At 39.8% G+C, this 15,711-nt stretch overlaps 1 protein-coding gene across 1 annotated transcript in view; it reads right to left on the reverse strand.

The window, feature by feature from the left end:
- Positions 1 to 183: 183 nt before the first annotated feature.
- taok1a (TAO kinase 1a) overlaps positions 184 to 15,711 on the reverse strand; it is a 33,415-nt gene continuing 17,887 nt past the window's right edge. The window contains exons 3-20 of the mRNA XM_073863163.1: positions 13,646 to 13,717; positions 12,462 to 12,563; positions 12,140 to 12,185; positions 11,896 to 11,992; positions 11,250 to 11,363; positions 10,934 to 11,030; positions 10,757 to 10,845; positions 10,594 to 10,675; positions 8,363 to 8,530; positions 8,061 to 8,276; positions 7,837 to 7,968; positions 7,474 to 7,710; positions 7,215 to 7,343; positions 6,936 to 7,139; positions 5,174 to 5,413; positions 4,815 to 5,027; positions 4,554 to 4,736; positions 184 to 4,445 (exon numbers count right to left, since the gene is read on the reverse strand). Coding sequence (XP_073719264.1) covers positions 3,927 to 4,445; positions 4,554 to 4,736; positions 4,815 to 5,027; positions 5,174 to 5,413; positions 6,936 to 7,139; positions 7,215 to 7,343; positions 7,474 to 7,710; positions 7,837 to 7,968; positions 8,061 to 8,276; positions 8,363 to 8,530; positions 10,594 to 10,675; positions 10,757 to 10,845; positions 10,934 to 11,030; positions 11,250 to 11,363; positions 11,896 to 11,992; positions 12,140 to 12,185; positions 12,462 to 12,563; positions 13,646 to 13,717 — 2,940 coding nt within the window. The 3' untranslated portion in view covers positions 184 to 3,926. The remainder of the gene's footprint in view (positions 4,446 to 4,553; positions 4,737 to 4,814; positions 5,028 to 5,173; positions 5,414 to 6,935; positions 7,140 to 7,214; positions 7,344 to 7,473; positions 7,711 to 7,836; positions 7,969 to 8,060; positions 8,277 to 8,362; positions 8,531 to 10,593; positions 10,676 to 10,756; positions 10,846 to 10,933; positions 11,031 to 11,249; positions 11,364 to 11,895; positions 11,993 to 12,139; positions 12,186 to 12,461; positions 12,564 to 13,645; positions 13,718 to 15,711) is intronic.

Below are 15,711 nucleotides of genomic sequence, written 5' to 3' on the forward strand. Positions count from 1 at the left end.
TATATTCTGGCTTTGAGAAAATATTTCTCATCAAAAAAATGTAATGTTGGCCAAAAAGCTTTCACTCAGTTGTCAAACTCGGTAAATTTTAAATAAAAAAAAGTTTCAAGATAGATTTGAATGACAACTTATCTTTTTACAGTCTATGTTTCAAACCATTTAAATAAAAGACCATCCAAAATGTTGTACGAAATGTACTTTATTACAGCGGATCCTCTGACCAGTGTTCCTCCATCAACACAATAGTAATTACAGAAGAAAAAATAGCATTTATCCCTAGACTTTGTTTTCTCTTATTCATGAATACTTTAATACAATTTCAAACAATTTATTCTGTATTTTTAAACTTTTTTATAATCTTTTTAGACATTCAATAACATGATACACAATCTATACATTTTGTTACAGGTTACATATGAGTTATAGTGGTGATGCTGAGCCAGAAAACAATGGGAGCATTTAAAATAGCATACTAGCATACTACCCATACTCTATTTAATAGTATGCAGTATATTAGCATGCCATTTTAAACACAGCAAATGAATACTGATGTTTTATACAGAAATGTAGCCCTTCCCCTCAGTCCAGCCCCTCTCTCTCACACTCCTCATTTCATTGTAGTGTTGGCGATAAAAATGTTCAGGTGCACTGGTAACCATCACTCTTTCATAGCCTGTCAATAGGTTTCTCTTGAGAGGACACAATGCAGTAGTGATCGGGCTTGGCAGCTGTGGAATGGCACAGTGTTTGACCAGAGGTTTAACCTCCATTATTTAGACTAAAAGTCATTCTAGTATTTCTCATATATCACTAACATATCCCCTAATTTCAGTCAGTAGAACAAGTCTTTGAAAAACTAGGATAAAACTCAAAAATAAAATGTTGAATCTATATCGGTGGCAGGTATGACAAATAAACATGACAAAGTAATGCCAACCAAATGCAAACAGCCCTCACCCAAATGGTATTCAAAATAAACAAAACAATCGAACAAAACATTTGTTGGTTAAAACAAAAGGCTTACCTTGATTGCAAAATGTAAAACAAATGGAAAAATTAAAATATTTGACTTTTTTACAGTTCTATTCTGCACATTCGTGTTTTATAAATTGAAGCCACGGTAGGATATATAAGTGGACGCTGCACCTGCTGGCTCACACAAATGAAAGGTTCAAAATGAAGAACACAGGGGACCACGGCATATGCAGAAACAGACAAATTTTCTCACGAAAATGGAAAACAAAGTGTGTAGAGGTGACATGTAAACACACACTACTCCCTGAAGTTCAAATCTGAGTGAGTCTCCTCGTACACAGGCCAAAAACCTCATAAAAGCTCACGGTAAATAGTTTACATTTCTAAATATTTTTTTTTATATGTGCAGACACTCTTGATGGGGTGCCACCATCAAATCTGCTAACATTTGTCTTTTAAAATCTTTATTTTAGTCAAATATACAATATAAACACTCTCCCCCAGACGATTTTCAAATTAGAGCTGAATCCACTCTGTAATTTTTTGGGGGGATACGTAAGGGAAGGGAGAAAGATGGGTCCTGCCTTGGGGACTGAGAGGCAGCATTTTGTGTTCACAAATGATTGCACAAGGGATAGGGGGTAACATTATACTCCATCATAAGTGTCAAAACATAAAACCTTTACAAGCTCGAGTCAATGGTTTTTGTAGTCAAAGTGACTCGTGCAGTCATAGCGATGCCACGCAAACCAACTACACAAACTCACTTGGAAGAAAAGTTAGCTTGACTAAACGAAAATCCCAAAAAAGTGCATTCGGGCATCCATCCATTCTGTAATGCTGGATCCAGGCTGAGCTTGGCGTGGTGTGATGGCAAAGAGGCAGATAAAGCATTGGGTAACGGTGTGGGCAGGGGCATCGGCAGCACAGCTCATATCCTCACAACACCGGGCACTGACACCTGCCGAACAGGCGGCACAGAGGACAGAACGGCAGCAGGGATGAAAAGATAAAAGGGTTCCCTGCCAGTTAAAGAGAAAATCCTACTCATGTGCTTGGTCATTGTGGTTGCATCCAGCCATAAAACATGGGAAAAAAATAATTGCATTTTTTGGCTATCTACTATATCTTTGGGGCAGCTATTGTTTTTTTTAAATATATATCCACTTTATAGAGTAGTGAAAAGTAAGCAAAGGGTAAAAGCTAAAATATATTATAGTTAGCATTTTATTTGGTCAGTGTCTTCTTGTGTTGTTCTTTTGTTTTATGACCTTAATACTATTATTGTCATATTGTCATGAGGTGACACCTGTGTGTAAAATGAGACAACACGGTGGTAGTGTATTCGTGTCGGATGGTCAACACACTCATTTGCTATTTAGTGTCAATGGTATGATACCAGATCAAGATTTTTTATTGCTATGAAAGCGCTTTGCCTGTTATGTTTCACATAAGCCTGCTGTCATGACCTTCAGGAAGTCAATCATGCACAATTCATTACAATCATAGAGTGTCAAACAAGACACAACCTGATGGAGGACAAAGTACATTCAAACAGGTAATTGATTTCTTCTTAAAGATACTGTCCAAAACCCACTGACAAATCCAACACGTTCCCCACCTACCACTTCCTTAAAGTGACCGCATATATTTTAAAACAGCGAACCCTCAACAACAAGGTCCACACGCAATACAATTTACGCCTGTATTAATGATAATCCTAAACAATATACCACAACACACATAAAGTGCTTCTGCTTGGCAGCTATTAAAAGGCACCTTGAAAGTTTAAAATGAGCAAAATGGGATTACAGTATGGGAAAATCCCAATCATATTCACAAACTCGCACAAGCATGTACTTACATTCTGTCACAACATTGGATATTTATGTGTCCGTTTACTACTTGGGGTATAAGATTAGAGTAAAAATCAATTTGGGACATTTACATCTTGGCATGAAATCATTAATAAATTCAAGGCACTGAACATATCCTTTAGCTTGCTGTATGCAAAACAAAAGGACCAAAAGGACAATATATACTTATTTAATCTTCTCAACTGCATCTTAAATATACTGCTTCTGTATCACCTTAACACACAATCCAGCTGACACGAATAATAAAATAAAAACGCTGAGAGATGACTAAAGGGAGACTCACAACCTGATTCAAGTACAAACGAAAAAAGCAAGCACGCAAGAGATATGAACAGATTTGTGCTTACTAGCACTAAAAAAACAACACACTTCTTGTGCAACAACATGACCCCTATAATCTTAAACTGACGTCTAAAAGAAAGTCTATATGGTCAAGTATTTAAAAACAAAACACACGCTGTCCTAATATAGGCGAACTAAATCTTGCAATTGAAACTTCTGACAACTTAAACACTCGAATCACAGCCAGGTGGCGGCACTCTTCCTAATACAGACATTACATATACTGCGCATACAAGTCATTGATCTCACTATTTTCTTTAACCTCCAAATCGTTGCATGACAGCAGGCTTATAGCTAAAGAGCTGACGAAACCGGATTTCATTTATTGTTGAGAATTATGGCCAACATCTCCTTTAGACACGCTTTGGGTTTGTAACTCCACACATTAAGTGGACTAAAGCTTAATCAATAAACATCTATTTTATATACCCTTTATATATCATTAGCACTCAAGTAAGCTTTAAATCATCAGACTAGTGTTGGTGACTCCAACTCTGCACGCCTGTCAAATCCATTTCGTGCAGAGTTGGAATACCTCTTGACCTGAGCAATATTTACTACATGTGCATGTGCATGTGGGAGGATAAAATGAAAAAGAGGAAAGAAAGAGGTGGGGTAGAAAGAGTGCATTTAGTTCTGCTCTCTGTGCCTGTCTTTAGTCTGGGCCAGTGCGTTTCCCCACCCTGCGTGTGTGTTTTTGTGTGTTCAGGGTCGGCACAAACGCACTGGTGTCTATGTGTAGGACAGGTGTGAACCGTTGGATATCTGAGATGTGATGCTGGTGCTCCTACTCATGCCCGGTTCGGTGCGCCCCGCCGAGGTGGTCCTCCGGATCGCCTGGGGGCTGTTCCGCATCCCCACGCTGCTTTTTGGCATGGCCCCTGAGGGGCCCGACGGAGAGTGGCCCCACGGTGGAAGCCCACCTCCGGGGATGGCTTGGCCCCAGCCCTGCTGGGCCTGTGGTCCTCCCTGACTGGAGTGATAGTGGTGGCTGGTCCCCGAACTTATGCTGCTACCCCACTGCGTCCCCTGAGAACTATCCGGGTGGTGCTGATGGGGGATCCAGCTGCCCGGGGCCCCGGGGAAGCTGTGGCTGAGGCCTTCAGGAGAGATGTTAGCCAACACCATGTTGCTGAAGCCCAGGCGCATGCTCTCCGAGTCAAACGCCTCGATCTCTCGGGCCTGCCGCTCCAGAAGGCTACGGATCCGCTCGGTGCGCTCGTTCTGCAGGGTCAACATCTCTTCTTCAATCTGTTATAAAAACACATCAGAGGGTGACATCAGATATCAATTTGAATATCAAGGGTATTCATTGTATAGATTGAATGTCTGGTGATGTGTTTAAGTGAATGAGTAGACCTTGGTCTCCAGCAGGGCTCTCCTCAGAGACACTCTCTGCTCCAGCTCCTTCCTCTCTCGCTCCTGCTGGGCGTCCGTCTGCATCTTGATCTTACTCTGATACGCATTCAACAGCTCCAACTCTTGCTGCAGCTGCATCCTTAGCACCTGACACTCGGCTTCCTGTGCTTCATCCAGACGCAACTGAGAGAGAAAGAGAAAAAGTCTTTATAATACGATCAGACATTGATGACATTATCCATTACATTATCCTGCACTCACAGCCTGTGTGGAGAGCATGTTGTTGATGGTGTGGTCGTACTGCTCGGCGAGGATGGCTAGTTTCCTCGTCTGTTCATCCTTGAGTCTCTTCAGCATGGTCTTGTGTTCTGGTTTTGGTGTGCTCTCCAGCAGGTGGTTTCTCAGGGCTTTGTACTGCCGGGTTTGGGTCTTACACGCATCCTGGAACTGTTTTTTGATCTGAAGCTCTTTGGACTGGCAGAGAAATAACAAAACGTCAATGAGGTTTGCCACATGGACTGGCACCCAGTCACGAAACATGTCCTTACATTAAACTATATACAATCAACAAAAGTTAAAGCACTGTATATACTCTGAACTTGAAAATGTGACCTGGTTACCTTAAGGCTCTTGGGCTGCTGTCGGACCTCCATGACGTGTTTGCGTCTGAGCTCTCTCTCTCTGCGCTTGTTGTATTCCAGCTGGTTGGTGAGCTCGGTCTGGTGCTGCAGGCGTATCTGCTCGGCACGCATCTTCTGGATGTTGCTCAGATGTCTGAACTCCAGCTCCTGCATTGACTCGTGGTGTCGGAGGAGCATGGCGTGCTCCAGATCTTTCTGCGTTTGACGCTTGTTTAACTCCTATGAACACATGCATAAGACCGATGAGGTTGCTACACTGGTGGATCTATGCAAAGAAGTTAGCAAACCAACCAACTAAGGGTGTCACGTTTTCGATTTTAAATTGAAATCGATCCAAATGAAGTCACAACCTCGAACATCGAATAAAAAAATGAAATCATCGATGCTGCCACGCCCCATGTCACGTCCGGTCGGCTTGGCAAGCAGGAAAAAAACACGTGTTGAGTGCTGCAAGTCAACCTCCTCTAACTTAGCTAATTACAGCTAGTTAAAAGATGCAGGAGACACCACGCGAGCTGGTCTTTACATGGGAAACGAAAACGGCACGCGGCTCCCGCCTTCAGCTGAACTCAAAGCACGCGCGCATGCACAGCATGGCATCTGAGACAGGACCGGTCGTTTCTCTGAACTGAGATCTGTTTAAAGGATTAGTCCATTTTCTAAAAAAAATTCCAGATAATTTACTCACCACCATGTCATCCAAAATGTTGATGTCTTTCTTTGTTCAGTCGAGAAGAAATTATGTTTTTTGAGGAAAACATTCCAGGATTTTTCTCATTTTAATGGACTTTAATGGACACCAACACTTAAAACAACACTTAACAGTTTTTTTGGAATTTTAAAAGACTCTAAACGATCTCAAACTATCGAATCGATAGTTATTTTTGGCAAGAAAAATAAAATATGCACTTTTAAACAACAAAAACTTGTCTTCCTCCGGTCCTGTGAAGCGCCAGCGCGACCTCACGTAATTGCGTAGTGATGTAGGGAGGTCACGTGTTACATATATGAAACGCACATTTGCAGACCATTTTAAACAATAAACTGACACAAAGACATTAATAAGTATCATTCCACAACAACGTCGGAACGGTCCTCTTGTAAACACTGAGGCGTAGTTTCGCATTCGTCATCCGTGACCTCTTGACGTGATGATGTTTTACATGGGGTCACCCTTGGGCATCACAGGACCGGAGAAAGACGAGAAGTCGTGGTTTAAAAGTGCATTTTTTAATTTTTCTTGTCAAAAATGACAATCGTTTCGCTAGATAAGACTCTTATGCCTCGTTTGGGATCGTTTATAGTCCGTTGAAACTCCGTTTAAAAAAACTGTTAAGTGTTGGGGTCCATTAAAGTCCATCAAAATGAGAAAAATCCTGGAATGCCCTCCCCAAAAAAACAATCTCTTCTCGACTGAACAAAGAAAGACATCCACATCCTGGACGACATGGTGGTGAGCAAATTATCTGGATTTTTTTTTTTAGAAAATGGACTAATCCTTTAAGTTTCACAACAACTTATTTCAGTTGCTTAAGAGTTATGAAAGCAGCATTTAAACATGACTTATTGGGGTATAGTCTCACAATCTCGTCTGACGGTAAAAAAAACCCGAGAATCGAATCGTGACCTTAGAATTGAAAAGCTATCGAATCGTGACACCCCTACAACAAACTCATCAAGTCTGTGGAGACAAAACTTTATTTTTGAGACGTTTGTAAATAAATGCCCTTCATTTTCGAACCTCTCTCATAAGATCTTGCTCGACGTTGTGGCGTGCAATGAGAATCCGCCGCTTGAACCTGCGGCACTCAAGCTCCAGATACTGTCTCTGTCGACGGAGAAGGTTGGCTTCCTCCTCCGCCTGGAAGTGCTGGAAGTTCTCCTTCTGCTTGGACAGCCATTCCTGTTTCTCTTTCTTTGGTGTGGACTGGTTCTCATTCAGTTCCTGAAAATAAAAAGTGCAATGCATGGGACTGTGTAATGGAGGGTCTAGTGGTTTACGCTTGTAAAGCTTTCTGACCTCCTTGAGCTGTTCCTTGCGCAGTTTGTACTCCCGTTTTTGAGATTCCACGAAGCTGTTGAGCTCCTTTTTCTGCTGGCTCTGAATGTGCTGCAGGAATTTCTTCTCATCGTTGGCAAAAGTCTTGGCCTGGAATACAGAGCGTTGCTAAACTTAAAGACCAGCTGTTAACAAATCATGAGAATGAGGTAGCATGGCACATTAATAATTCATTTTCGACATCTTAGCTCTTTGTTTATGTGTAATTGTGTTACGGTACATCTTTTTCCATTGTGGCTTGGTGCTTCTTGATGAGTTTGTCCATCTCTGCGGCAAAACTGTTCCTCTGGTTCTCCAGTTCCTTGTCTAATTTGAGTCTGTGCTCATCCATCTCCCCCTTCAGCTTGTTCTCCAAGGCCAAAAGGTGTTTCTGGTGCTGCCTGCGCATACGTTTGTAGCCAGACATCTGCTCTCGTACCTCGGAGTCTTGCTCGTGCTCTTGAATCTGACGAGTGACCTAATGCACAAACACATGCATGTGATGGTTAACTCTTTGTAGATTGAGTAAAAACAGTGAACATAATGTGATCAGACAGTAAACAGACTCTCCACGTCTTTTTTAGGGTGGAAATGTGGCTCTCACCAGGGATGCTGTGCGGATGGTTGCAAAGTGCTCTCGATTTCGGAACTGTCGCCGTGGAGTTTGCGCTGGGGGCGACTGGGGCTCATTTGGCGTCCTTGGAGTCTCCACGTCTTCCTGAAAGGTCTCTTCATCCTTTAAAGAGGTTACGGTTTTACAGAGATACTAAATACAACTTTGTATCATATGCAAAAACATAATGTGAACGTATTTGGAAGTCCACAAACCCGTTTGACGTGGATCACGGAACTGTTGGGTATAATGGTTTGGTCTTTCTCCATCAGGTCTACTTCGCTTTTGTTGTCGTCGGCGGCGTCTGTGGCGTCAGGCAGGCTGTTGAAGGAGCTGCTCTGTGAGCTGGCACTGATAGACATACTAGGGATTGACTGGTTACTGCCCACGCTGTTCACCGTGCCGGTGCGGCCAACACTGTGCTCCACCTCCTACAACACATTAAGACCCCACATGAATCACCTGGTTTTGCTGAGGTAGTGCATGTACAAATAAACATAACGTCCTCCGAACTGACCTCCTCATCATCTGGAACCTCGACTGCAGGGCCGTTGTGGGCCTCATGGAACAGAATCTTCTTCATCTTGCGGTACTGCAGGTTGTCCAGCTCTCTCACGGCATCTTTGGTGCGCTGGATCAGGTCAATAAGCACCGACTCCGGCCGTTCACGCTGAACAAATGCATGCTGCACACAGATAAGAAAGGGTTATGAAGATCAAGAGAAAAGGATCAGATTTTTTTGTGACAATTTCTACTTTACGATAACACTTGGCTTCTTTATATCAAGAAGATTAAAACGTCACAGGGCTCATGTTTATGTCTGTTTTTCTTTAGCTGCTTTTCAATGGCATTGACCAGATTTCAACGTTTCAAAGCTCCACAAAGCACATCCTTTCATTAATATTGCAAAAAATATGACTCTGGTGGGTTAATAAATGTGAAATGATAAGTTTTAAAAAAAATCATAATTTGAGCAGTTTACCGATCGTTACAACATCTACAATATCATCATGTGCGTTGTGATAAAACACATTCACGAGCAGAGGTGGAAAGAGTAATAAAATATTCTACTCAAGTAAAATTACCGTTACATTAATAATATTTTACTTAAGTGCAAGTAAAGTTACTAGTTAAAAAATTTAATTAAAGTGCAATAACAAAAAGTAAATAAATATATCTTTTTATAACTAAGAAACTCATGGAACTCTTTAATGATTTAACAAGGTGCACTTTTGAGGCAAAAAATATGAGGTCAGCAGCTAGTAAATGCAATCACTATAGTTAGGTTAGTTAAATAATTGTTTATTGCTTTAAGTTAAGTTGTGTTTGACTTCACGCGAAGCTGCTAGACCTCAGAAGATAATGCGCATGGTGTCAAAAACACTGGCGCGTTGTGCAAATGAGCTGTAAAAACTTGGTTTGGGTCGGTCAGCTTACTTTTGGGAGCAGTACGTAGTACCCTTTTTTTAGTACCACCTGGGTCGGGGTACCAAGCGACCCGAGCTGATATCAAAACGTGACGCGAAAACACTGTAGATCACTGATTGGTCTGAGAGAATCGTCACTACCAGTGTCATCGCTATAATGTAAAAGATTAGCTTTACCTTCATGCTAGCTTGCGCTGTCTCGATTAAACCTGTTGTCATCTGTGCTTTGCTGTAAGTTCCCAAACTCCCTCTTCCATATATATCCTTAAACGCAACTTAAATGAGGCTCAACGGAGTGCGTTGAACAACACTGTCATATGAGACAGAGGTAGTGATAAACGTGATGCGCAAACATCTATTTGTGGTGGTCAATTTTAATTTTTTGGCGGATTGAGAAATAAACAAATGCAGGGCTCCAGACTGCTACCAAATGGTCGCATTTTGCCACCAAAATTTGAGAGTGTGCCACTGAATTTTACATCCAGTTGCACATGTGCGACCAGTAAATTTGACCTTTTTTTTTGATGTGACACTGAATTTAAAACAGCACATTGTACTTTCTGCATCTATCATCAAAGTATTTATTAGTAATACAGTGTGAATATGAATATTTGGTTAAAATGTTGATTTACAGTGTGTGCCCCTAAATGTTCTGGTTGTGCCCCTAAAATTTTCAGTTGGGGGCCACTGTGCTTCCTAGTGAAAAAAGTTAGTCTGGAGCCCTGAAATGTATGGGAATGTACAACGATGCTCTCACATAATGTCACGGCAGTAGGCAGCACAAATATACAGACATGCCTATAATCCCTCCCACTCCAAAGTATTACTAAACTCGATGGAAAAGCTAACCAAGCCAAAGTAAAGTGAGCTGACACGACCTGACCCGTGGGGTACTATGCAATGGAAAAAATTTTCATACGAATTAAATTCAGAGTTTGCATCACTGGCGCCTCTTTCGTCTATCTTCATGGCTCTTTTTGTAAATTTAGAGCTTTCCCCCGACCATCAATCAATCAGTATTCGTGGCTCGCCTTTTCCACCTTGCTTTATTTTTTATATTTTTTTTACTTAGTAACGATATAACTTAAGTTGTAGCGAAGAACAATACTTTAAACAAAACATACTTAAGTAAAATTACTCATTTTAAAAACTACTTCAAAAAGTAGAAGTACACAAAAAATGACTCAATTACAGTAACACAAGTAAATGTAATTCGTTACATGTGAGAACCTATGTGATTTCACGTTTCTGCGATATTTGAATCTACAATTAATATTGTCAGTTTACATTACATATGCATCGTTAAGTGAAAAATGATTACTTTCAGAAGTTCTTCAGAGTTGGGTCTGTCCTGGGGTAACTTCTGAAGGCAGGAGTCCACAAAGTTTCTGAAGTAGTCCGTCCTGGAAAGAAAGAGAAGAATGTTCAGGTCCGAGCTAAAGAAGGTTAAAACATTGGAGCTATTTCTCATGTACTGTGCTCACCATTCACTGGACTGGAGCGTTGGGCTCTCATTCTGTGCGATGTGGTATAAGGCACTCATTGCATTCATGTTAAAGAGTGGAGGTTTCCTCTCAGCTGGAAGAAAGAAAGAGTTTCATCAGAAATAGACAACAGACCGAGCAAAAACAGAGCTATATGCATGCATCACATAATTACACCTCAGCTAATTCAATACAGGTTATTCCTAGAGACCAGATGTCGACCTTTCCATCATATTGACCTTCATCCATTGCCAGAATCACCTCTGGGGCCATCCTTAGATGACAACAAATATCATATAATATACAACTATAACAACATTTCAAGAATACATTAAAGGCAAAAAAAGAATTAGCAGACATTTGATTTATTTAATTCTTATCCGATTTAAAAACTGAAACAGCCACAGAGACTATCATTAATTATTAGATTTTCCCGTAGCCTTTTATCAATGCTGAAAGTCTCGGAGAGCAATAGAAAAACAGTGCAACCCACCAATAAGGAGTCCCCACGAATGAGTTAGCTGGAGAAGCGATGGACGCAGAACCGAAATCTGCCAGCTTCACCTGACCAGGCTCTGTAAGCAGGATGTTCCCGGCCTTAATATCCCTGTCAAACAGCAAAGAAAAACCTTACTGACACACTCAACCCTAACCCACCCAGGGCTCCAGACTAACTTTTTTCACTAGAAGCACAGTGGCCCCAAACTGAAAATTTTAGGGGCGCAACCAGAAAATTTAGGGGCACACACTGTAAATCAACATGCTAACCAAATATTCACATTTCTACTAATGTCCACTGTATTACTAATAAATACTTGAATGATAGATGCAGAAAGTACAATGTGTGGTTTCAAATTTCGCATGTCACATGTCAATTTCAAATGTCACATCACAAAAAAAAAGGTCAAATTTACTAGTCACACATGTGCGACTGGATGTAAAATTCAGTGGCACACTCTCAAATTTTGGTGGCAGTCTGGAGCCCTGCCACCACACAAAAGTCATTGTCCTGCTATATTCTCTAAATTGAGAGTGTATTAATATGCTATTCATTTAACAAGATCACGCATTTGTACATTCACTGTAGCCAGGTTTAGTACTAACTAAGAGAGAAAACGCTAGTTAACGTGAGGTCTCACCTGTGAATCATGTTGTGGGAGTGAAGGTATGCCAGCCCCTGCAAAGCACCATGAGTAATCGCCGCTATCTCAATCTCTTGCAAGGGTTTCTTGTGTACTGAAAGAAAAAAAAAAACAGGTCTCTCAGATCTTCTTAGTGGGTCTGGCTGACAAATACTTCCATAAATAAATAAATGTTCTTTTGGTTTAAACTGGGGGCATCTGCATATATCTGCAGCTAATCATCAAAAACATCAAAGCGTACCCTCCAGAAGATCTGAGGCAGAACCCAGACAATACTCCATAACCAGCTAAGAGACACAGAGAAGATATGTTTAAGCATGTTTAAAACAGGAATATATGCATACAGAAAACAAACAAATATAACATTATTTACAGGACTGCATCTGACATACTCATACACAGATACAAAAGCTGTCAGTGAAGTGAAACCGTTTTAAAAGTACCCCTTTGTATTCAAAAAAGTGCATATTAGTACTTCAAAGGTGCATATTTATACCTAAATGATATATATTAGTACCTTTTAATCTGAGAGTGTATGAGATTGCAGGAGATTTGTTACTCACCCATGCTGTGTGTTCTCGCAGGTAACATCCTTTATATTCGATGCTGTTTGGATGGGTTATCCTCTGAAGAAATTTGACCTCTTTTATTATATCTTGCCATTTCTGTAAAAATTCAGACTGGGTTAGAACAGAGTTTTAATATTTAAACCCTGATTACCAACTCAATTTACAACGACATAGCACAATGTATCCTCAAATAACTTAAAACAGGGTTCCCACACCTCAGTTAACTTCAAATTCAAGGGCCTTTCCAGGACTTTCCAGGTCCTATACCCTCAAATTCAAGGACTAAATGTGGGGACACATTTCAAGTGAGAGCAAAATTACATTGTGTTACCTTTTAAGATACATTGTAACAGTTCCCTTTCTGTCACTGCGGTGACACTTTGGGGACGCCTCCAGGGGTAAGTGCGTCTGAATGTGTATCAAATTAAACCAATGGTGAGGCTTAACAACAAAGACAGGGTGACATGGGAGCCAGGAAGTATATTGCTATCTGAAATATTGCCAAAGATGGCGTTACAGTGATGCAGGAAGTATGGCAAGGGAGACGCAGCGTCTCGTTCCCTTCTCAGGAAACAACAGTTACATACGTAACCAGAGATGTTTTCATGTGTCAAACACAACTATGCAAAAAAGCATTTTGGTAGGAATCAACATTCGCATACAGAAGATATAAGCATTTAAAGCAAACAGTTTAGCACGTGTGCTTTAAAAGTCTAGAATTTTTATGATATTATCCTCCACTACACAGGGAATAATATGGATTTTTTCCAGAAAACTTCTTGCATAAAATAGATTCAAGCACTTTCATTGACCTGTATCTATGTAAGTATATTTTCAAAAACTTCCCAGGGCCTTGAATTTTTTCCCCAGATTCACAAACTTCAAGGATTTCAAGGACCCGTGGGAACCCTGTTAAAAGGGTTTTTTAAAAAGATCATTAAGACTTTCTTCTCCTCTTATATAAAGAATTTGCTTATAATCTTTCATAGCTACCTCACTAAACCTTTAACATGCCTAGGGGGGTAAATGCAAAAAGACAGAATTCTGATAGAATAATGAATTGTGGGATATATCCATCATACCATTAGGATGCGGTTTAGAGGAAGTCACAATTATGTGTAATCTCTATGGAAATTCAAAAGAAATTGACGTGATAGCATGAAAATGTTTTATTTTACCTCATTGGATTGTTTCCCACTATATGACATTTTCTTAATGGCCACAACCTCCGAGGTCCTAACGTCCCATGCCTGAAATAAATAAAATGATCTGTGTAAAAATTATTATAACTTATCCACGCCAGCCTTTTTAAAAACAGCTGCCTGTTTCAAATTTTCTTCTACAAATATATAAACATACAAATATATCAAATGAAAGAACAGACCCTCTGCTTTCAAACAAACAAACAAAACGGAAAAAAAAAAACGTTTCATCCTATCTTAATTTTTTTCTTTTTGTACCTCTTAAATATTGGTAGGTTTCTTCAAAAATACAAAATTTTGAGCAAAAAGCTGAAAAAATAGCATTTTAGTAAAGGAATTTTGTTAGAGATCAGATTCAGAACGGTTATCAAAGCATACACATAGTTTTAAATGTTGAAAATTTTGCTGCAGTTGTTTATAAATTGGATAAGAGAGTGAATTACAAATTACCGTAAAAACTCATCAGGAAAGCGCTATTGGCAGAAAAAAGTTTTCTCTTAATTGATGAGATAACTTGTCAATGGCGGGGAAAGAGTTAAATGCACGGGTTACTCAGACTTAAAACAGTTCAGATGTGTCAAACTAAAGCTATTTTTTGTGTGAATCATTATATGACTAAATTTCTAGAAAACAACTGAACAAATGCAAATGGGATGTAACAGACAAGATTACATTGAAAACTTAAAACACTGAAAACTTTTAATGATACTTGTTTTAATGTCTTCCTAAGCTTCATATGACTTCCCATGGCTGATGCTGACAGTAAAACATATATCTTTCTTTATAAACCCCATGCCAGCTTCTAAGGCTGTATTCATGGTGAGAATAAAGTCTAATTAAATAAAGTAAGACTAAAAAAAGATGTTTTCAATAATTTCCTCTAAAAAAATTTAGAACTATGTTTGGATTAACTTGATTAAAACTTTTTCGGAAGTATCAGCAGAATAAAAAAGTTTCTCACAGGGGCAAAACACATATTAAAGGAATATTCCATTTTCTCATCCAAAATGTTGATGTCTTTCTTTGTTCAGTCGAGAAGAAATTATGTTTTTTGAGGAAAACATTGCAGGATTTTTCTCATTTTAAATGGACTTTAATGGACACCAACACTTAACACTAGGGATGCTCCGATCAGGATTTTTGCAGCCGATACCGATTTTTTTTTTAAGCTGATATGCAAGCTCTTTGATGACTGTAACTGTTCCATTTTTTCTAGATAAAATAATACCATGGATGTTGCCTTTGTTATATTACTTGCAGTAATTAGGTATATTATTGTTTTAATAGAGACTCAAATAAATAAGCACAACAAATATTTATTCTGCAAAGAGAAATTTAATATTGCTTTAAAAAGGCTTATGTCTCCTAAAAGTACTGAAAATAAAACACTTCACAGTCTTTACTGTATTAATTAAATATACACGCATTCGTATGAAGTATAAAAGTTCTTTAGTGAAGAGCAGAGAGTGATTTTATTGAGAGATGAATTAGGTTACTGCAGCTTTAAGACGTGAGAGAGAAATCGCTCTGTTCACGTGCACTGATGACAGGCTGCTGTGTGTGTGGGCGGCGGCTGAACGCAGACAAGAAGCTGTGAGGAAAATAAAAGTTTAAACGCTCAAAACTTTAAAACGCATGCAAATAATAAACTTTCGGCAATAAGATGCAATTGTCCACTATAGATATGTATACACTGTTTGATGGGGATGTGAAGACGCCTCGCGCTGTTGACCGGAGCGCGTCCTCATAGAAAATACGCATATCTCTGTAAAGGCAAAGAGAGACATACAAATCTGCACGCCGCACATGAGCAACGTGTTGTAAAAATGCTCGCGCTAGGTAAAAAATGTCTTTAATTGCAGCCGCATTCAGGATCCTTTTGATGACTAAAGTAAACCGAAAGATCGGTGTATGAGATCGGCAGATTTAGCGAGCACCGATCGAGTCATTTAATGCCATTATCGGCCGATACCGACGTCGAAGGGTCACGTGTTACATATATAAAACGCACATTTGCGGACCATTGTAAACAATAAACTGAC

This window comes from Misgurnus anguillicaudatus, chromosome 24 (assembly GCF_027580225.2).
Source record: "Misgurnus anguillicaudatus chromosome 24, ASM2758022v2, whole genome shotgun sequence".
Classification (NCBI taxonomy): Eukaryota; Metazoa; Chordata; class Actinopteri; order Cypriniformes; family Cobitidae; genus Misgurnus; species Misgurnus anguillicaudatus.